Raw genomic sequence first — 23,898 nt, forward strand, 5'->3', positions numbered from 1 at the left:
CACTGCTGAGCGGCAGCAGTGCATTCATTACGGCCGAGGCAAGGCCAGGGTGTCGCGGTGCATCTGCCTGTGTTAATCCCAATCACATCGAGCCTCTATGTGAGTATGTGTGTGTGTGTGTAACTGTGTGGGAGAGAGCTATTCTGTGCTGAGCTTGTTAATGTGCCAGCTGCTTACTGTCTCCACACCTTCACAGCATTCAGGGCTGCATGCAAATCAGATTGTCAGCGGAACCAAAAGATCTCCAGCCGCAAAAAAAAGAAATGGTTGGTACCTTGAAAGTAAACTGTTCATTGAAGACGGGATTCAGGGTCTTCCTGTGGACCTTGGTCTCAAACTTCTTCTTCTTGTCCGGCAGCAGGTAAACCTTTACGTACGGGTCAGAAGTGCCGCCCATGTCCATAGCGGGCAGCTCTGCGGCTTGGATGATCCCCACCATGAGCTAAAAGAGGAACAGGAAGTGTAGAAAAGTGAGAGACTGCATTTCAGACCGTCCACGAAATCCAAATGATCATAACGTGCGCCTTCATCCCACCAACATCCATACAGAGGAACCATATATTGGTAAAAGAAATGTCTTTTGATATCATGAGTGATCGGTTGCTCATAAGTGTGGCTTAAAGATGATTCAGTGTCATTTTCCCGGGATATGGCGGTGAGATTATAAGGTTACGTCTGCAGAGCCTGACAGCCGCTGAAGAGTCCGTAAAGGTCAGGATGTGTCAGAGCAGGAATGAGAGGACTGTTTCTCTTCACGTAAGGCGGATAATTGATAACCACAATGGGGGGCCCGGGAGGCTGATTGACCTGCCAGTCAGAGTCTCTACTCAAAGGCCTCTCAGGAGGCCCGGCTCGTCAGTCAATCAACTTCCTATCAGGCGGCCATCAAGCAGCAATCTGGAGGCTGACCAGGGCACTCAGCCATGGAGCTCTACAGCTGTCGGGAGCTGCGTCAGTTTAGTGTGCGGTGCTACCAGTCACACAACGACAACAAAAGTAGGAAACAAGGACGGAAGGAAGTGTATCCAGTTGGTAATCACCGTATCCATAACAATGTGACGGGAAACATACTTTAAAGACAGAAAACCGTAGATTTATATGATTTTTGCTCTAAAGGGAGGAGTTTAAAATGCTTAAGGAATAAAAATAATAATCATTTTAGTCTTCTGAGATACCTTTGAGAAAAAGGGAAGGAGGTATGAGGAGGTAAATAAACTTGTTACTCTCTATTTCCATCTCCAGTCTGACATTTGCTCCGTTCAACCCAGTCCCTAGGTGAGTAACTGATGAACAAATAATCATTTTGAGGGCGAAATATTCATTTAAGTGTATTTGGCTTCCATCTGCTCCTTCAGCTTTTAAAAACAGGCAATTTGCAAGAACACAATAATGTTTAATTTGACTAATGAGGTTATTTCAGCCTTTAGAGCAGCTCTTCCCCTGACAGTATTTCTTTTATATGAATAAAACTCCAAATGAGCTAAATATTCTGTACTTTACATAACCCTGCACTTCATCTTTCTTTGAGTATGACCAGTTTCTGTGTATGTGGAATAATTTACGTTACCATTTCCCGTATTATACAGTAGCTTCTATATCTACCTTTATATCAGGATGTTCATTGGATGGTGGTGGGATTCCAGTAAGGAAAGGTCTTTGTGAGATGGTGTCCACGTACTGATACACACACACACACACACACGTACACTGTATTCACACACAAACACCACACTTGACAATAGTGAACACAGGACGAGAACACCATGGAAAGTATGGAGTATCCTCCATTAATGAACTGCTCCCCGAGGTTGTGCACAACATTTTCTCGACATCGCCTTGAAATCACACTGAAAACACTGAACCGCTTTGAGATACATATAGGTCTTCTGTAACGGTAGCTTATCAGGATAATTCGCTGCGACATAGTTGCATAAAAGATGTACCATTATTCCAGGTGTCATTTAGCCAGCGCCTAAACGTAACAGCGGTCCGCACTGCTGTAAAGTGGCACTTGGATTTTCAGTGTAGCAATCATCCTTGCATGCTGTCCTTCTGATTTCCAGCCCCATCCATCAAGCACAGTGTGTGGCAGACACCACATGTCACGCCATCTTTACTGGGAGAGGAGGGAGGCCCTAGTGCTTCGGAAGATTTAGGTTGGAAGTGTTGATATGCAGTTTGCTGCACCGACTAATTCTAACCTTTTTCTCTGACGTTAACGACACCGACACAAAGATGGGTTCTCCCAGAACACCTTTGCTCAAAACCAAACCAAGCAGAGAGCACTCCTGAAAGTAGAAAACATTTTTACCCCCCCCTCAAATTTCATTGAGTCCCAAACTGTGAGTCTACTGAGCTTATTCTTTGTAAATTCCCTTATCTGCGCTCATGCTCTCAAAATTGGGTTAAGTGAGAGGCTTTTTGGAAAGCCACCTTCAATTACAATAACTGGGTAATATGGTGTGAAATTGTAATTTTCCAGCTGCTTCTATTTTATTTAAACTGCTTCATCTCTTGTGTGCACAGTGTGTAGTTTACACATTATAGCCAGAGCATTTTACATTAACTACATTTTATTTGTGAGGGCCAGCAGCTAGCTGTCAATTAAGAGGCCGCGCCCCTAATTATTCATAAACCTTAACCTCCAATAACCTAAAAACTAGCCTGGTACAAACAATCACCCCCCTCAGTGTCATGGTGATATGACCTAAACAAAGAGACGAGAATTTTGTTTGTACAGGCCTTAAATTATTCATTATGCTGTGAAAACGGACAATTTAACATGGGGGTCAATGAGAAACTGCTCTATTATGAAACCTGCCCCCTAGTGGCCATTGGACAAACTGCAGTTTTTGGCACTTCCTTAATGGATCAACCAGGAAGTCGCTGTGGTGGGGGCGTGGAAAAACACTTCCAGAAGCAGTGACTCCTCTAACTTTGAACTTCTATGGTTCTACGAATCAAATAACCTTCTATTTCAGCACTAATTGTGAAATTATTTTAAACGCCTGACGGTCGATCATCACAGCTTTGAGATTAACGGCCTTTTCACACATGGGAGTCGAACCGGGGTTTACATTTTTGCATCACTGTGTACATGTGATGTCGTTCATTTCCCCCGTCCTCTCGTAACCTTTCTCTAGTGTCTGAATTTTGAGGTTTTTTTCCTATTGACTCAAGCTCTCCACATGTTTTTTTTTGTTTTGTTGTTGTGTTGTTTTTCCTTTTTCCGGTTCAGCAGATGAGAAGCAAGACACAGGAACTTAACTTGGGTCTTTGCGGAGCTGCAGCTTTTAACCCTAACCCATTTACTCATGTACAAACTTAAACATCTACTGTACATTTACTACCACCACAACTGAACTGCTAATTCTCCTCTGCTCTGATCTCTGACAGCTGTCTCCTCTGAACGCACCCACCATCACTCTCTCTCTGGCTTGACCACACACTTGAGCTTTACCTTAAAGGAGCTTACCTACTCTTATAACTTGACAATAGCCTGCAGAAACTTCCCGTTATTAATCTGAAAGTCTCTCTTTTCGTCGCAGCACGGTTCAGCTGTTGAACTGAATTAACACCTCTATATCAGCGTAGAAAAACGGAACATTATCGGCATCATAAACGTAATTTTACAGTTGTATCCCATTGAAATACCTCTGAGGGCGCACTCACACTGTCCTTCCGCACCGGGCCAAAACCGTTTTTTCAGCTAAAGCCTATTGTGTTTGACCAGTGTGAGTGCAACCGCTCCGCGCATTACTGCGGTCAGCTGGCCGTCCACGGCCCGCTTGAAAGAGGTGGGCTTTTGTAGAGCGCGTTTGCACATGTACGAGCACGAGCGCGTGTACGAGCATGATCCCTATGGCGGTTCTGACGTCAATTATGTGCACCTGTTCGGACATAGAAAATAGAAGGAGGGACCATGCGCGGATATTTAACAACAACAATGGCGGTGAAAGGTTCACGTTGGTGTGATGCGGAGGTGGAGTGTTTACTGCAGATTTGGTCGATGAAAAGATTCAAAAACAGTCGACAAGACGCACAAAAACTCTGAGGTCTACGGAAAGATTTGTAAACAAAGCGAAGCATCGCGATGACGTCATCAATGCGTGTGACGTTTTACAGCGTGATGACGTATAAGCAGCAAGAAGCATTGGCCGGCCCTGGCAGTGTGAGTACAAACGGGCCTGGGGCTCGGGGGGAGAGGGAGGGGGGACAAGTACCCTAAAGCGGTGCTCCGCGGTGCGGAAGGACAGTGTGAGTGTGCCCTGAATTTCCAATTAGCCCATTTATTTTCTCAAACAACTGATTTGACAGAAACTACAGCAAAGACACATTCGGTTTTAACTGTTAATCATCAAACACCGGGAAATTTGGTTTGGATCAAACTCAAAAGTCTGAAAGTCCAGAACAAAACAAGGTAAGTGTGAGAGGGCCCTAAACCAAATAAATAAAAAAAACACAACTGTGACTGCGTGTTTGCACATCTGTGTGGCTGTTTCTGTTTAACTAAGGACTCTAACACAACAAAGGGCTGCTGCTGTTAACCCCTCTCTGTTTGTGCGTTACTCTTCCGTCCAGTGAGCGGTACGCTGGCTAGAACGAGTACAGGATGGTGTATTCAGCTCTTGGCAGCTTATCTTTGGACAGCTTTGTCCCACATGCATCACGGGCTCTGCTGTGACCACTTCACACAAACACACACAGGCGCACTTCCATAGAAGACCTTTATATGACTATTTCCTGGTGCAGCAGCAAGTGAACCGTCTCTGGAAAATTCTGAAACAAAAGGAGAACGCGGATGCTTTTGAAATGCATCTCTCCTCGATAATGAGTTCAAAATTCACATACTCTGGATTGGACACAATGCACGAGGCCAGACCTGCGAAAGGAGCAATGAATATGGTAATGATGTTGAAAGTAGGAATGGCATTTTAATTCTCTCCCTGCTGTGCTGAGGGTACTCTTTGTGGTTCATTTGCTGCGTATGAGCCTGAAGTAGCCGCATCGTTCGCTCCCTGAGTGATTTGGATCTTTTTCAAAAAACCTTTTCGTCTCATTAGCGTGTAAAGCCAGAGTCATCAACACCGGGGGGCAGCAGCCATTTGTGGTGGTTAACAGACAGAAACAAAGCTGAGAATCTTCGCCACGAGGACCCGACATTAATCTGCATGTCTTCTTGCCTCAGTCTCTCGACACACACAATCCAGTGCTTCCTCCTTTTTTCTTGGCAGGGTTGAACATTCACTGCCAGTTTAGGCCGTCAAGGGAAAGCCTCTTTTAATCCTGATAATATAACATCTAATAATGCCCATAGCAGGATCTTATATGAGAAACATTTTCAAATTTTGGAGATGAATTGGTAAGACAAATACATGTGTAGCTCATAGTGCAAGGTATCATAAAGAACTACGGTACCAGTACCAATAACAGTACCCTAAGAGTGATACAGATACTAATAGAGTACTTAATTTTTCTACCTCATTCAAAACCCATAATGTGAATGGAAGCATTCAGTTGCGTAAAATGCAGCCACAATGCCCACCAGTGCGCCGATCACATGTTGCATTAAATCAAATAACCCTTGTGATGATTGGGAAAACCATGTAAATTATATTTTTTACTAAATCTGGGCACAAAAAAGCATCAAATGCAGGTATCAGTCTACTGGAGAAGTTTTGATACTACTTGGTACTTGGTAAATCCGGGATCGAGTCCCATTAGCCAGCCCTAGAAGCTCATTGGTGAGAGTTTTTTACTTCTTCGGTTTCACCAAAAGTCACAGTTTCCACAAGCAGCCCTACTTAAAGAGGCCGTTTGGGATTCTCCCCTTCACTGCTGACATTTCATATATAAAAATCCAACTGGATACAAATCTGATTCAGACAAGTTAGATACAGGTTTTCACTTTCAAACAAACACTTTCACTGTACTTCTGATTGCCCTGTACCGCTGCTAAGATGACCTAATTTCCCCTCGGGGATAAATAAAGTTATCTATCTATCTATCTATCTATCTATCAAACTCACCGGACAGATGCTTTATATTGGATGATCCCGCAAAACCCTGAAGATCACATTCAATGAAGACACTTTTGGTTGTAACCTGTCAATATGTCATCGTTCTAAATCTGTGCAAGATTGGGGAAAGTTTGTGGTTTATATAAATAAACTCCTCATTAAGGTTTTGTAAAGTAACTAAAACTCTTTTGCTTGCCGTTATAGAAAGATTATAGTTCAGTCATTCATTCGTTCATCTTCAACCGCTTGTCCCTGTCGGGGTCGGGCGTGAGGCGGGGTCCCCCCTGGACAGGACGCCAGTTTATCACAGGGCACATAGAGACGAACAGAGACAGACAACCATTCACACCTACGGGTGATTTAGAGTCATCAATGAACCCAACACCTGCACGTCTTTGGACTGTGGGAGGAAACCGGAGAACCCGGAGAAAACCCACGCAGACACGGGGAGAACATGCAAACTCCACACAGAAGGGATTCAAACCAGGAACCCTCTCACTGTGAGGCGACAGTGCTAACCACCATCACACCGTGTCGCCCAAGATCATAGTTACAAGGCACAAAAAGGCATTAAATATTGGTCTGTGCTGGGACGAGGAAACTGCAGTGTAATATGTAGAGTTCATACAACTTTTCAAAGGTCAAATTCAAGCACTTTCAAGGTCCATATTCCAGCTTTCCCAGCATCTTACAGCTGTGGTAAAATAATACTGTATATTTCTATGAACACATAAAAACTGAAAATGATTATTTCACAATTTAATTACAGGCTCTGACTTATTTTATTTCTACTCTAAAGCGGTTTGTTGTGAAAGAAATGCAGATGCAATTTCAAGCATTTTCAAACAATTTATCCAGAATTCAAGCACTTTTCAAATCTCGAAAACACATTAAAATTCAAGCATTTTCAAGGATTTCAAGCACCCATACAAACCTTGAATATGATGGTTAAACAAGCTCCTGTACACACCCATTAGTCACCTCAACTTTGTGATGAATAGACGACACAAAAATGCTTGCCCGCTCAACAGGCTTTTATTGTGAAAGGTAAAAACAGAATAAGTGGATCTAGTATCTAGACATTTTAACCTGATTTTGTCAAGGTTGAAAGGAGTAAAGAGAGCAGTCTTTACTACCCACGAGCTTCCTTTGTTGGCGTTTTATAATCCTCATACCCGTTTTTTGCGGAGTGAAATGTCAGGAAATTGAACTTCAAGGAAAAAAAAGTAGCACTATTGCTGTGTAATATTTGCTTTCATGTCAACACTTGCCTTTAGAGGAGTTTGGAATATATATCTCTCATTAAATCGTTTGCTGTAAAACCGTCCAATATGAACGTCATTTTAAATGGTACAGACTTGGAACAATGACATTTAATCTCGTCAAGTATTAAAGGAACAACTGTAAAGTAAAATCTTCATGCTTCAACGGTGATCGAATATCATCTTCACTGCCCGTTTTCCTAACCATTGTTCTCCATTACATCATCTCTTTAGCAGCTGCTGTGTGTTCAGTAAAAATGGAAATTTCCAAAATGGCCTTCTACTTCAAAAACCCACAGCAAAGACATTAAACCAATCACCTGTGCCCGTTCTCCTCGAGCAGTTCTGTGGTGCTCACACTGATTGCACGGGCTGAAGAGCCTGAAGGCCACCGTGCCTCTGGACTGTGTCCGTCACAGAGCTGAAAGTGGGTCAGATGAGCGGCTGCCTCCCTGGGTTTTTCCGGTCTGTCTGTTGCGAGTTTCTTTAATGTCAGAGGCAGCCGCAGTGGCAATGAGGCGTGTGCGGTTTTCTCCCAGGTCATTGTCACAATGTGTGAAAACTGCCATCCATTCATTACACTTTAGCTCCACTGTGGAGCTTATTACCGGTGTAATCAAAGGACCTCATAGAGAAACCTGCCACTGACTCAAAATACATGACAGACCCCTGTGTGAAAAATATAATTTTGTCCACATAACATCGTCCCTTCTTCATGAAACGCCTCAATACTTTCTCATTATTTCATTTAAAAGAAATAAGAGTCTGGTTGACTGACCACTAATGGGTTTGCATTGCATTAGCACCATTATTGACATAATCTTTGCATTGATGAGTATTGCAAAGGGGCATATATCATATTGAAAATGAAAATGACTGAAGGAGACACTAGGGCATTATCGATTATTTTCTCAATTCATCGTTTGGTAAAATGTCAGAAAATAGTGAAAAACTTCACAGTTACTGGAAGTTTTTGCATGAAAAATGACTTCAACAATTAAGAAATTATCAAAATAGCTGCCAATTGGGGGCCCGGTGGCTGAGTGGTTAGAGCGGTCCCCCAATGTAAAGAGGCTGAAGGTCCTATATAATAATAAAGGCTTGAAAGACTGCCAAAAAATGAATCTTTAAAGAAAAAGTTGCCATTTTTTTGATCGACTAACTGATTAGCCGACTAACCATTGAAGCTCCAGGGAACACAAACTGCATGACACACACATTTCGCTGTTGTTGATGTGTAAATAAAGGATATGTACCTATGCCGGTGTGTGAGTCGGTGTGTACGGGAGTTGTGTTCCTGTCTAATCACTGGCTGTCACTTGTGTTTATAATGGGGAGCTAGCTAGCCCGGTGAGGGACAGTGCTGTGTTCACGCACCGTGTCTATTATCTGTCACACAACATCTGGTGCCGGGAAGTTGATGTGCTTCCTCATTCGGCTTTTTTAAAACTCAGCCGCTTGAAAACATAAAGCAGATGGGTATCAGCGGGGGCCGCTTTCAATCAAGTAGAAACAAATTCAGAGGCGAACTAAATCCCAATAGTGTACTGTATCTTTTGCAAGGCTCGGTAGCGAATGCACAAACTCGAACCGCCATGATATCCCTGTGAGATTGCCTCTCTCAAGCTTCAGTGACCGAACTGTGTTTACAGCAGTGGTAAGTCAACAAAAGGAGAATGTTGTGCAAAACCTGGGTTGGGTCCTGTTTAATCTCTCGAGAGATGACAAAAAGTTGGACCCACTCAAGAAGTTGGGTGTGACCATACTTACGAAGGAGGACCTTTCGCAACAACGAGACACACAGAGAGATTCGGAGAACAGATCCTTACCGTATTCTCTGTGAAATTGTAATCCAGGGAGTATTGTAATTTGCCCAGTTTCTGGTCCTCCTTGGGCTCTGCCTCTGTCTCCGTTTCAGTCAGCCCTGTCTCCGCATCCTCCTCATCCTTCAAGGCCTGAAGGAGACACCCACCAAGAGTCAGTGTCGCCTGTTTGTCGCTGATGCTAGCACCCAGCCAGCCGTTCCCCGCCCAGGTCCTGCCGGTGGACCTACTCCTGTAAAAGCTGCCATTTGTTTTATGGTGTAAAGGGGGAAAACGGGGGTGGAGGGAAGCAAGCACTAAAACACCACAGCAGTTAACACCAGGACATGCTCTGTGATGCACTAAAGCCCCGGGCCTGGTCCCCCTGATGATGCTTTTCTATCAATCTCTGGGTGTATCTGTCTAAAGGGGAGGAAAGATCAAATGATGTCGCCAGAGATGAGAGCAATGGGCAGGCATTAGAGGAAGAAGGGGGAGAGACATAGAGAGAGGACAGAAAGAAGGAGAGAGAGAGAGAGATGCTTCCAGAAAAGATCAAGCAGATCAAGTTTCTGGCAAAAACACATATCAACTGGGAAGAGTCTGAAGTAGCAGAGTGAGGAGTGAAGTTGCCCTTGTCGCTAGCCTGGCACTGAGGTAAGGGTAGCAGGTGGTGGTGGGGGGGTAAAGGGGTTTTGTTTAGACCAACATGCGATTGAAGAGGCAAAGACTAGCTCTCAAGGTCATTCATTCATCGTCAAAAGTTGCCTTCCAAGATGTCTCTTTCGTTAGGCATGCAGAGCATTCTCTGTCGCACAAACCAGTGCTCTCGTGTGACTCCCCCATTCCCCAAGTCTGCTCACGCCCTCAAGACATACAGTCGCATTTTCATCATAAGCCCTAAAGCTTTCATCATGTCATCCCTTAACCCCAATGGTAGCTAGAAGCATCATGCCAGCGGTGGGTGGGAGGTGTTTGGTAAAAAAGGGGCCTGCTCCTGTTGGTTTCTCAAGTTGCTCATGTGAAAGCAAAAAGGCTGAACAACACTGATTGGTTTGAAATATTTTATCCTGTGAGCCACTTTGGTCTCTGCCTTTTGGGCGCTAATCCAAAATTGAGCGGTTTTTCTTTTTGACACATTAAAAAGCAAAGCAGGTAAAATGATTGAGGAAATAAATCCCTTAATTCATCAAAACGTGTAATTCATCCGATTTTAAAAAGGTTAATCCAATTTCTTTACGCATCTGCGCTCCAGGAAAAGGCACTGTCTGTTTCACCTGGGTTGACAGATGTGAATGCAAATTCAACCGTACGTCAAAAGCGTCCTTTTCATCGCCCGTTTCAAAAGGAACATTTACATGAGGAGCCTCTCAATCATTCTAAGTTTGCTCGTTTGAAATGGAAATTGAAAGATTCAAAAGGCAGGAGACTTTAGCTTGGCACAAAAAAAATCAGCATGGTTCAACCTTGTCAATGCGCACCCCAGTGTTATTTCATTCATATATATATGTGTATATGCAGGTTGTACACACATATATACCGTAGATATACATGTACTGTGTGCATAGTTACATATATTTGGTTCTATGGGAGTAAGTTGTTGTCAAGAGGCTATAAAAAAAAAAAAACATCAGAGCAGCAGGCTAAAGAAGATCCAACAGCAATTTGGAACCTACCGCCAGTGACCATCCCGAACAGTCATCAGACACAACACAGATAAGGAGGACATAGAAGGAAGAAACACAAATTAAAACAACCACACACAGGAGTTAACACACCAGAGTCTGGGCACACCAGGAGAAATGACCGTTTGCCTCCGAAGTGGCAGATTCACAGATCTCAGAGATTAGCTATTAGGGCGACCGACCGGTAACTGACGCCTCTTATTTTGATTAGTGACTATTTGAAAATAAAAATATGATGGGCCTAACGCAGCTATAATATAGGGAATTAGTGGGAAATCTAACAAGTACAAGTGATGTGCTGTACTTGCTGACTGTTAAAGCTGCTCTCTGTTACATAAAAAAGTGAGTCTTTAACATTTAAGTCCTAATTTATGCTTTCTTCTACAATAAGTAATGAAGTATGAAAACATTTCTGCCTATTATTCTGATCCGCCTCTGATAGCAGAGGTGTTGCAGCAAATTAAACACACTTTGTACACGATTCCAGCGAGGAACGGCGGTATAATGACGCTCCGCCGGTGCAATTAGTGTGCTAACTCCATCTGAAGTGTCAGAGTTTCTTTGCTTTTCCCGGTTCTGTACTGTTAGAAAGGTAGGGTTCAATTACACTGTTTATGGTTTGGTGATGTCATTTCTCTGGGTGGATACCACTTCATTACACGGCAAACGTTACTCACACTCTTCAACATGTGAGCGGGTCCTCATATGACAAAAAGAAACACTCACAGGAACCAACAGTAGGAGAAATAAAGAGATCCAAATACTCTCTCTTCAATCTGCAGCCGTTTAAATGGCTTCCATTAACTCTCCTGTAATTAAACTGTTTTTTTATTTTTAATTAAGCGGTGAAATATCACAGTAAGTAATACTGCTGTATCACTCTGGCAGCAATTAATACATAAATAGATGCAGTACAGTAGCAGCCATTGCATTAACAATAGAGATGTTTTTGACTGTCATATTTTCAGTGCAATTATTTTCAAACTGTCGGGAAAAACACAACTTAATGTATCGATGGAGGAACGGCAAATGTGCAATCAAAACTGTCATCAAACAGCATTAGAAGCACTAAAACTATACGTAAAAGCAAGTCAAACAGCATAAAAAACACCTTAAAAGCACTAGACATTATTGGATATATTTAAGGCATATTTCTTAAGTTAACTTCTAGCGTTTCGGCGTACACATTAAAAAAGGATCCAGCAAAAACAAAATGTTCTGAGTGTTACTAAGGGAAACGTTTCTGGACTTTTTGAAGCCACAAAAGTTCAAAGTCTTTACCTCGGTTTTGGCTCCGTCTTTGACGTCCATCATGTTGATGGCATTCTTGCCCTTGTCTTTGCCCTTCTTTTTGTTTCTCTTCTTGAATATGCATTTTTTGCAGACGCAGAAGCAGCACGCTAACACCAGGATGATAGCCACGAAGGCGATAGAGACGATGGCCCATGATGGCACTGGGGGAAAGAGCAAACACGAAAGAGTTTGGATTAATCTTATGGGAGAAATCAAACGTTGAAGAAAACAACATTTCCATTAGAGTTGTTCCAGATGTCCACCTATTATTACTTAAATGTGGGTATTGGTACTGGCAGGCAACTCTATGCACCGATCCCATACCACATAGTTAAAGAATGAGCTCACTGTCATTGGAGCCGTAGTTGATGCACAAGCTCAGTGGCTGGTTTTACAAAGATACTTTGGCTTAGGGTGCACTCACACTGTCCATCCGTACCGTGCCCAAACAGGTCTTACGGGTAAAGCCTAGCTCGTTTGACCAGTGTGAGTGCAACCGTTCCGCGCCTATTTGCGGCATGCTTGCCGACCACGGCCCGTTTGAGAGAGGTGGGCTTTTGTAGAGCGCGTTTGCACATGTACGAGCACGAGCGTGCGCACGCGTACAAGCACTAGCACGAGGCCTATGGCGGCTCTGACGTCATTTTATGTGCGCCTGTTCGGACATAGAAAAAAAAAAGACGGACCATGCGCGGACATTTAAAAACAATGGCGGTGAAAGGTTCACGTTGGTGTGATGCGGAGGTGGAGTGTTTACTGCAGATTTGGTCGATGAAAACATTCAAAAACAGTCGACAAGACGCACAAAAACTCTGAGGTCTACGGAAAGATTTGTAAACAAAGCGACGTATCGCGATGACGTCATCAATGCGTGTGACGTGTTACGGCGTGATGACGCATGGACAGGCAAGATGCATTTGCCGAGGCCCAGGCAGTGTGGGTACAAACGGGCCTGGAGGGGGGGACAAGTACCCTAAAGCCCGGGGACAGTGTGAGTACGCCCTTAGATTTAATTACTAGTCAGACCTAGACGTCCAAAGGTTTTCGTCGCCATGTTGCCGGTCCTGATGCTGGTCCTGATGCTGTTTGCGAATGGAGGAATTGTTGGGTCTCTGTAAATCATGAATAAGTCAAGTGTGATCTTTACCTACTCTATATGTAAAGTGTCTTGAGATAACTTTTGTTATGATTTGACACTATAAATACGATTGTATTCATTTCAGTCAACTGAGCCAGAGTAGCATTTGAAGTCCCAAAAAGTAGTGATTTTACCAACTGGCAGAGGCGAGATAAAAAGCAGGCAAATGTGTGTGTCTGCACACTGGATCAGCACCTATAAGCCGGCGCCCGGGTCCATCAATACGTGGCAGACTCCTAACGACCGGTACTGAGTAGCAGGACGAGACCCGACTGAACAGCTTCAGCCAATTTAGTGGAAGTAACAGATGTTGGCATTTTCCACTTGCCATTTATACAAAAGATTCTCAGACAGCTGATGCTTTCACGGCAATCACGACTACACAGAACTTGCCGGGACTGAGAGCGGTGGCAATTTTGCAGGGTGAGCTTGAGAGGCATTAACAGTGGCACGGCCATGACAAGCCAATGATGCAGTAAAATCACAGAGGTTCACAGGGGTTGGACACACATTGTTCACATGCTCTCTGCTGCTGCATTAACCTTTAAAAACAGTATGAAAGAAGCTTTTTGTTTAGAGTTTTACGGCTTAGAGTTTTAGACAAGAACCATTCACAGAGGCAGAACTGCTCCGCACACAAAAAGGCCTCAGCTCAATGGTTAAATTCAACATTTCAGTTTAGAGGAATTTAGAGAACAACAGAGATTGAGTCTCTCTAATTTCCAAGTAATCACGTCCTTGTCGAAACATTTTTTATTACATTTTTATGCCCTCCAGCTGAACCTAATTGTTTTTGTGTGAAGAGAGTGGAGCTGGCGTAACCAAACACTGATCACACTGCTTGTTATGTGTTGAAACCTTTAGGCTAAGTTTTGGATTTAGAATTTGTTTCTGAATGTTTTAACCTCAAACTCAACTAAGAGAAACTAAATAAATCCATAACTCGATGTCTTCTTTTGTGTCACTTTATTGTGCTGTGCTTATGCCAAGGGCCAACTCTCCCACATGGTGCATTCAGTTGCTTGGAGAAAGGTGGGAGAGGCAAATCAATTAATCTGTCAAGGTTTTTTCCACTTTAGTTTTGTTTGAACACAAAGTATGGGCTTGTTCATACCTTTAACTTTACCACAGCACTCAAATTTGGGTTATAATGCACATTAAAGTTCAGCGATTTGACAAATATATTTCCTTTTGGCTGAGTAAATAGATGGCTGGCATTTTTGGGGCAATCTTTTTCACTTTATTTGGCTAATTTAATGGTGTTCCTTTAAGCGGGTTGCTCAGCAGACGTTTACAGGGCAATTAAGCTAGTCTTTGTTATGTTTTACCTTTCTGTTATTCCCCCCCTTTCTCTTTATTTATAAGACTTAAATAGTAAATAGAGCTTTTGCAACGTATCAAACCTGCTGCTCGAACACATTTCTAAGCTAAAACTACATAAATACACACATGCGTGAATATATTGGCAATTGTCGGTTGTTTAGCTGACACTGGCTCTGTTGGAAAATTAACATATCGCCCAACCTTAATGAACATTTGTACAGAATAGTAGTCCCCCTATTCTCTAACTTCATATCCAGCATCTTCAGTGTAGCACCTAAACACAACATATTTAAGACACCATGAATACAAATGGAAATAAAGAGACAAAGTAGTTGGATGGATTTGATACATAGACTTGTGAAATGGGGAGCTTGTAGTTTTACAAGTTTGTAAATGCATACACCAGTTTTTGATCAAATCATAAAGTATTGCTTTAAACCTTTGTAGATCTTTTGAAATCAATGCTTTTCAAGACCTCTCAAGATTTTCTGCTCGGTTACGTTTTTATGATTAAAAGTGTGAGTTGTAGCTTCCTCCACCCAATGCATTCTCATGAAATGTTTGAATGATATTTTACGATAAGTTATGCACAACAATTTGTATGATATCTTAAGAAATGTGACATTGCATTTAACACTGAAAGTGGACATTAAGGTACCTCTATTACTGGATTAGGATTAGAGAAAAGCTTGTGGTTTGGTTTAGTACCTTTGGTCCCCCTGGTGAAGGTCCCACGAGTTTAGCACACTTTTGCTCAAGGCGTAATTTCTGTAGTCATAAATATGTGGATTACATATGAACTACCGTGCATTACTTTCCATAGGTATATGTATGAACGGTGTATGAGAACAGCCTGCTCCACCATATGTCGTGTCTCTACTGTGTGGACCCAACTGGAGAAATCGGACAACCAGCCTTCACCTACAGACATGCAGCAACACAGTTAAACTCTAACAGGCTGCTGCAAAACACAGTGACACATCTCAACGATAGTCAGCAGACAGCTAGTGCTCCCTGGTGCTTGTGCATAGCTACAGTATGCACCACACACACACACACACTTACATGTTAATATAATGACGGAAGGAGAGGTGGTTTGCTTTACGTAGCGCAGAGACGACATAAAGTCCAGATGGGCTGAAAAATAATGAGAGACCTCTGCAACAGACTTCTCCCTTCAGCAGTCATAATCGCTGCTCTTTCATTCTACTCAGCAGACACCAAACACCTGGCAGCTCCTCCTCATTTTAATAGAAAGGAATAACAGTTAAATGAGCCAATTTTAGGTGCATGTTTTCCGTTTTGTCAGGGCTTTCTACTCTGAACACAAACAGGAATGTTTTTGACTGAGGTAATTTGGATTTAAAATATACTGAAGAAACAAAATATCCATCCTCTTGAGAAGGCAAAATACAGTTTCCCATCACGGTTCATTGTAGGTAGAAGCTCAATGGTGCACATACAGTAAATCCATCAAACCAATAGATCAAATACGCCAAGACCTGTGAAGACTTTATCTTTAAAAAACTCCAAAAAGACCCATCAAAACAGAAAAGTATATTAGAGTCCATCACTCTGGGGTTTTTGCTCACCAGCATTCAGCTGCGGTTTCTGCGCCAAGGTCCGAGGGGAGACGGAGCAAGGAGAAAAATCGATGCTCTGTTGACAAAATCAATAAGCACTCTCCTCCGAGGAAAAACAGTGAGTGATTCTCTAAAAAAAAAACCTAAGCTTTGGCCTTGCCCCGCAGCGGTGCAGTGATGGAGGTGACACTGGATGGGACTCGTTTACGGGGAGCCATCCAAACCGGACAGCATTTCCTTTAGAAGACTATACTGACAATAAACCGTGGGTCAGGTAGAATTTGTCGGACTGGGTGCCTATTGCAAATCTTGTCAGCCAAATGTTGAGTGTTGAGTGGTGTGCACTTTTATTTCTGTTTTTCATACAGATTTGTGGTGCCACTTTTTATTTAGAGACTATTTATTTAAGGGTTTACAAGTAGGCATAACTAATGGCTTTACGTGGCTAATAAAACATTTACTAATGCTTTAAAAGCCATTGATAAGGGTTCATTTGGGGGTGCAAGATTCAGAAAAATCCAGGAGACTGGTTGGATTGTTGACATCAACTTATTAACATTTAAAACTGTAGACTAGAAAGGTTAAAACCCCTTTATTAATGACATAAACATTTATAACTGCAGACTTATTGGTTTAAAGTAAACATTGAGAAACCCATGTGGGTGTATAAATCACAGTGTTTATCCTTTAGTTGTAATGTAGTTCTACATGTTTGTAACACATTTATAAATACTTGTAACTGTTAATAGGTTGTTAATAAATGGATTTTGGATGGAGGTTTTCCAGAAGTATCTAATTCAGTCACATTGTTTTTTTCAGGCCTGGCAAACCCCAATGTCATTTAGATAGTTGATCTAAAAAAATGTAATTAATTCTTTATTAAAGATTAATAAAGTAGTAAAGAACGTAGAACCAGATGTGTTCTCTTTGCAGAGAATTTCTTCTGCAGTTTTCTGCTAAACACCGGAGACTTCTGAGGGCGCACTCACACTGTCCGCCCGTACCGTGCCCTGGGCTTTAGAGTACTTGTCCCCCCCTCCCTCTCCCAACGCTGGCCAGCCCGTTTGTACTCACACTACCTGGGCCTCGGTGAATGCTTCTTGCTGCCTATACGTCATCACGCCGTAACACGTCACACGCATTGATTGACGTCATGGCGATGCGTCGCTTTGTTTACAAATCTTTCCATAGACCTCAGAGTTTTTGTGCGTCTTGTCGACTGTTTTTGAATATTTTCATCGACCAAATCTGCAGTAAACACTCCACCTCTGCATCACACCAACGTGAACCTTTCACCGCCATTGTTGTTGTTGTTGTTAAATGTCCGTGCATGGTCCGTCTTTTTTTTTTTTCTATGTCGAACAGGCGCACATAAAATGACGTCAGAGCCGCTGCAGGCCTCGTGCTCGTACACGTGCTCACGCTCGTGCTCGTACATGTGCAAACACGCTTTACAAAAGCCCACCTGTCTCAAACGGGCCGTGGACGGCAAGCTGACCGCAGCTAGGCACGGAGCGGTTGCACTCACACTGGTCAAACGCACTAGACTTTACCCGTAAAACCTGTTTTGGCCCGGTACGGAAGGACAGTGTGAGTGCGCCCTGAGGATCCTGTGATACAGTTCAGCACTTGAACAGCTACTTCTACCTCACACATTCAAACGCAAACACAAGGTAAGGTAAGGTAACACTCTTTTCATGGACGTGCAGATGTGACAGGTTGGCAAACCACAGCGACAAGCAATCATTTCTCTAAAGGAACTTAGACTAACCCCAAATAGAAAGAAATCAAAATAAAGACACCATAAACTGTCTCTTTTATAACCCCTAAATGCTTATGTCACTCTATGCTCATTCTGGCACTTCATCAAAGCTCACGAGTCGACGCCTGATGGAACGCCATTTAGCCAGTTACAGACGAAATCAATGCATGAACCCGGCCCTTATCTTTTTCATCAAGCGTGCGTCTTCCAGTGAAAGACACTTCTGTGTTCCGTAATTAAAGAAACCTGAGTCCCAGAAAGCAATAAAAGCATCCCCTAATTAACTACATTGTGTGAGTGTCTTTTCTCCCTCTCTCTCTCTCCCCTCTCGCACTGTCTCTGTAGAGAGAGGGAGAGGGAAGAAGAGAGAGAAATAGAGCGAGAAAATGAAAGAGAGAACGAGAATTGGCAGCATGTGCACTACACTTCAACTCCCAACACTTATCTCTTGTTCTGCCAAGCGACATGGCATGGAAAATGGAGTTTCTCTAATGGGCGGGTTGCGCATGATGAAATCCATGTTTGCCGTTCCTCGAGGCGCAAATCTCTTTTCAGCACGTGTACGGCACCAGAGCACTAAACAATGAAGAAACCTTTGAAGTACTTTAGACACTGGGAGTGACATATACTGCACTGTGCTCCATTAGTTCTTCCCTCTGCTGTCTTATGCCTGGCCCACACTTAAAAGGTTTTTGCAATCCTAACAGATGGTGAACATGTGAGAGACCCCACACGTATGAAATGTAATAATACATTCACTAGTTTTGTTCCTATATTGCATGGAGAGCAATGATTTGGCCAAACCACACTAACAGATGACATTCAGAGCCCTGACCCCCCGGAAATCTCGCACAATCAGACGTAAGAGTCAACAAACGCAAAATCAGCTCACGCCATGGAGTTGACTGAAGATGAAAATGGAGCGTAACAAGTTGACAATTCGGTCTGACATCAGGCAACGTTTTTGCATTATTTGTACATAAAATTCAAGGAAGGAGGAGGAAAAAAGAAATAATAATTACGGCTGAATTCCTCCGCAAACCGGTCAAGTTGCAGTGAACATCCAAACTGTCCAGACTCACACAATATATGTAGCAAATTCTTCAAAGGAATTTAATAAAATGTGTTATTATTCTCCAGATCTACACAATTACCAGAGTCTCAAGATTAGTCACCAATTCAATAACTGAGTTAAGGTGTTGTATAATAATGGACAGTGATATTTAGATGGCACAGTGAAGTTGACCTTTGACCTATCGGGTAGAAAACGTCATCACTTCATCATTTTATCCTACAAGACATTTGTGTGAAATGCTGTCATAATTAGTGTAGGAGTTCTTGAGTCATGGACAACAATGTGTTTGTGAGGTCACCCTTGAGTTCAGATGGACATTTGTGCCAAATTGAAAGAAAATCCATCCAGGGGTTCCTGAGATATCGACTTCACAAGAATGGGATAGACCAGCCGTGACTGCATGGAGGCTCAAAAAAATGGCTGAAGTCATCGAGAGGCTGTGAACATGGACTGTACACGCAACAGACGGAGGTGAGTAAAAATTGTACAATGTTATTTCTTCAAGTTCAAAAGCCGTTAATGGTTGACAAAGTGTAAATATAATAGCAGACAGTATGTTCTTAATATGCTACCGTTCTTTCCCACGTGACTGAGACCTCAGCGTTTACTCACAACAGAGTATCTGATCGTAGATATCTAGGTTTATGTCAGGTTCAATGTTTGCTTTTGAAATCAGTGCAACCAGGATGGACCTACGAGCAGCAGATGGTGAAAAAACACTTTTAACAAACCTCACACAACAAGAAAATCTGTCAAGATGATCTTTAGAAGTCTCAAAGAATCAGGGCATTGCTGAACGGTGTCAGGAGGAGAATCAGGCTCAAAATCTGCCTGAATCTCATGTAGTGTGTTTTTAAGCTTTAGACATTTTACAGCTTTTGCTTCTACAGTGGCTCTAAAGACAAAGGTCATTGTTTTCTGTATAGACCTTAAAGCCTTTGGTGGCAATTTTGTGATTGTTGGCTAGTACCCTAGTTTGCACAAGGCAGTGTGGGGAATCAAGCACAGAACATAATCCTGTAAAGTTGATTTAGTCTGTTTCCTTTAGTAATGAAACTCGACTCTCTGATTCCTACTGGGTGGGACGTGGATAAAAAATGCTCAAGCGTGACAGAAAATGTCTGAAACTCTGCTCTGCAGGATTGTATAAACAAACTTCATCCTCTTGTCAATGCCACAATCCCTTTGAAGGCAGGTTGTGGAGGTTAACATATTAACTGTCTCGAGCCCTTGAAGAAAACCAACACAAGTGGAAGGAGATTGTTACTGAGAAAAAACCTGAGAATTAAAGCCTCTCTTTATAATGACTGAGATGACAGTGGTAACCACTGAACCCTCACTCCACCCACCAATTTAACAGTGCAATCAACGGGACAGTTGAGGTGGTTCAGGATCATCTGGTAAGGATGAACCCTGGGCACCTCCCTAGGGAGGTGTTCCAGACACGTCCAGCTGAGAGGAGGCCTCGGGGAAGACCCAGGACTAGGTGGAGAGATTATATCTCCACACTGGCCTGGGAACGCCTTGGGATCCCCCAGTTAGAGCTGGTTAATGTGGCCCGGGAAAGGGAAGTTTGGGGTCCCCTACTAAAGCTGCTGCCCCAGCAACCCGACCCCGGATAAGCGGATGAAGATGAGATGAGATGAGATGAGATGAGACCAACGGGACATCAAACTCATACGCTGCTGGAAACATGCAGCAAGAATGAGTCATGGCGAAGAGGAAGAAACGCAAATCAACATGGGAATCGCACCGATAACAGCACAGGTATCAATACAATCTTATTAGTTTTCATCTTTGGTAAAAAGTTGTGTAACTAAAGAATCAAACCCCAACATTGTGAGTAAACTACCAGACTGCTACAGTCAAATGTATGAAGTCTCAGTATTTGAACAGTCCTATTACAACACGGCATGTCCATCTGCTGGGGAAGATCTTGGGATACAGTTGAAAGCTCCAGAAGAGCGACTTTAGTTGACCTTGTGGTGAGATTGACTTGAGATTCAGATATCCTTTCAAGAAAAGCATTAATTTCCTGTGATCAGCTTTAGTTCTTGCCACTTACATTGACAGATACTTCAAATATAAGTTCCTCTTCCGACATCCCTGGCAACACACTGCACATTACATTTGTCAGCAAGCTTTCATGAACTGGATAGAGTTTGATGGTTGCATTTAAAAGGGTGTGTTTGCATGTGTAATATTGCATCTGGGTTATATCCACTTCCAGCAGCCCACGCTAATCCAGTGTGACAGGACCCTGTTGGTCAATTAACCTTGACATTATATCTTGTTATGCTCATGAGAGCAACACTCTGTCCACGCCCTTTCCCCGCTGTGGCCTGATTAAGCAAACAATATGACTGCTGCAGGGCATCGTCCAGCCATCTACAACAATAACTAAGAGCTGATGATAATGAATCAATTCTTACACCAAACAGATTGGCTGGTCTATTTCTCTGTGATATGGTTAAATAGATTATTTCTGTTCTGCCTGGTCCATTATTCTGATTATTATCAGATCAACACAATGCATTTGCTGGAAATGAGTTGAAGTGACACTACATTTACAGTGCGTGAGTTGGATTTACAGCGATATATGTCATAATGACACGAGATGGGACAGTTGGTTTTCCCCCTTCAGAGTAAAGGCGTGTTCACAGTTAATATGAGATATTCAGTACCAAGTATTATCAAAACTTCTCAGTTGAAATGACACCTGCATTTGATTTTTTCTTCCTTGAGTTCAGATGGACATTGGTGCCAAATTGAAAGAAAATCCATCCAGGGGTTCCTGAGATATCGACTTCACAAGAATGGGACCGACCAGCCGTGACTGCATGGAGGCTCAAAAAAATGGCTGAAGTCATGGAGATGCTGTAAACATGGACTGCACACGCAACAGATGGAAGTGAGTCCAAATTGTATGACGTATGACTTCAAGTTCAAAAGCCATTAATGGTCGACAAACTGTAAATATAATAGTAGACAGTATGTTATTAATATGCTACCGTTCTTTCCCACGTGTCTGAGACCTCAGCGTTTAGTCACAACAGAGTATCTGATCATATCTAGGTCTATGTCAGGTTCAAGGTTTGCTTTTGAACTGCATTTGATCTTTTTGCACCAAGGCTATTCGTATGGTTTTGATCGCAGCCAATCACTGCAAGCTTTCTTTGATGTAACGCGATGTGTGATTGGTACATTTGACAAAAGTTGTCAGTTCAGTGTGCCAAGATGCCACCAAAACATTTGAACGTATGCTTACGATAAATGCCTGTGGCGTATGATAAAACTAAATGCATAAAGTCAAAGAATTGTTTCAAATGAAGTACTCTGAAGCATATTGTCAAGCTATGTGTGCATTGATAGCACGAGCTAGCCAATCACAACCAAGGTAAGCTCCACCGTAATCTACTCCACTGCTAGCATGCAGTCTTTGGTGTTGCAGCTTCAAAGCAATGACTAAATTACTTTGAACATTGCAACCTTTGCAAAATTACTCATTTCAGATCTGGTTTTTGGTCCGATAACATTTTGAAAAGTCTAGAAGAGCTGCATGATTGAATTATTTTACCGCTGTTGAAGTTAGCATATCACTAAACTCGAAGTTAGTAGACTGGGACTGGGAGTCTCTTGTGATTGATCAGGGAAAATGAATTTGAATGGAAGAATCCCATTTGGTTCTTTTTGAAGAAACTAAGGGGATGTGAACTTCCAGGCTGACCTACAAAAATACGTCAGCACTGCAGCACTCTATTTAAATTGGTCCAATAATTTGATTTGGAACAGATGCTATCCTGAAAAAGATGGCAGACTTCAACTCTCTATGAGGATGGATATTGATTTCCAAAAGCCAGAAATCATTTAAGCCTAAAGAGCCTTGTATATAACCCCCCCCCCCCCCCCCCCCCCAAAAAAAAACCCAGTTTGGACTGTTGCTCATAATCAGCTAATTCTGATTTTCCACTTGTGGTAAATGATGGCAAACAGCCCCAACAACCAATCATGTCTACAAAAGCTCCAGCACAAAGACTCATAACTTATATTTGCTGAAAAAAAAGGAATCCCATCTCTTGCCTGTGCTGGTTGAGACTGCTCTGGTGTGGGTTTGACCATGACCTCATGGTGTCTCATGGGAGGCAAACCTTTGCATAGCGAGGGCAGAGAGTACACAACGAGGCTTGTCAGCGGAGCAGCAGGCAGGCAGAGACGACCGGCTCTGCTGAGCCACCAACGTAATCCCCCTTAATAAACTCTGCTGTCTGCTGACTGCGAGCAGACACAAAGTCAAACCAGTTTAGACACGTGGAAGCTCAAATTTGTCTTTTAAGTTACACCACAAGGTCTTTGAGGGACTTTTGTAATTTTAGCCTCAACCCTCAGCGTGACACTCTTGTCCATCAACAACCCAAGAGAGTTTTAGTCTCAAAGAAGTCCCAGGAGTCAGTCCACACGGGACAAAAGCTTTCTTGTGTATGTGCTGAAAACATAAACTTAAATGCCTTCTGGATTTTTGATGAATAAAAAAAAGGATCAAATTAAAATGGATGGGGCGGCAGTAGCTCAGCCCATAGGTGACGTGGCTGGGAACCGTAGGGTCGCCGGTCCAGTCCCTGTGTGGACCATGTATGGAGCGTAGACTGGTGCCAGTTCATCTCCTGGGCACTGCCAATCCCCCAACTGCTCGGGATGCTGGTCACTGGCAGCCCCCTCACTCTTACTCGCTCTAACATCTCCTTAATTGCATGTATAGGTCCTGTTTGTGCATGTGTGTATTTCGGGCCTGTGTGTGTGTAACATGATTAATAATAAGAGTGAAAAAATTCAATTTCCCTGTGGCGGGATAAATAAAGTAATTCTTCCTTCCTTAAGAGAGCTGTATCTATTTACAATGCCAGTTGCAAACCCCTTTATCTTAAATTAGGCAAAAAATGACAGATTGCTCGACTGGA

At 42.8% G+C, this 23,898-nt stretch overlaps 1 protein-coding gene across 1 annotated transcript in view; it reads right to left on the reverse strand.

Annotated features, from left to right (window-relative positions):
* syt1a (synaptotagmin Ia) overlaps positions 1 to 23,898 on the reverse strand; it is a gene marked incomplete at its 3' end in the record, with an annotated part of 98,815 nt that overhangs the window by 21,988 nt on the left and 52,929 nt on the right. Inside the window, exons 3-5 of the mRNA XM_083935561.1 lie at positions 12,051 to 12,223; positions 9,112 to 9,237; positions 275 to 442 (exon numbers count right to left, since the gene is read on the reverse strand). Of these exons, the coding sequence (XP_083791687.1) occupies positions 275 to 442; positions 9,112 to 9,237; positions 12,051 to 12,223 (467 nt within the window). The remainder of the gene's footprint in view (positions 1 to 274; positions 443 to 9,111; positions 9,238 to 12,050; positions 12,224 to 23,898) is intronic.

The sequence above is a fragment of the Echiichthys vipera genome (assembly GCF_963691815.1).
Source record: "Echiichthys vipera genome assembly, chromosome: 20".
In the NCBI taxonomy this organism is placed as follows: domain Eukaryota; kingdom Metazoa; phylum Chordata; class Actinopteri; order Perciformes; family Trachinidae; genus Echiichthys; species Echiichthys vipera.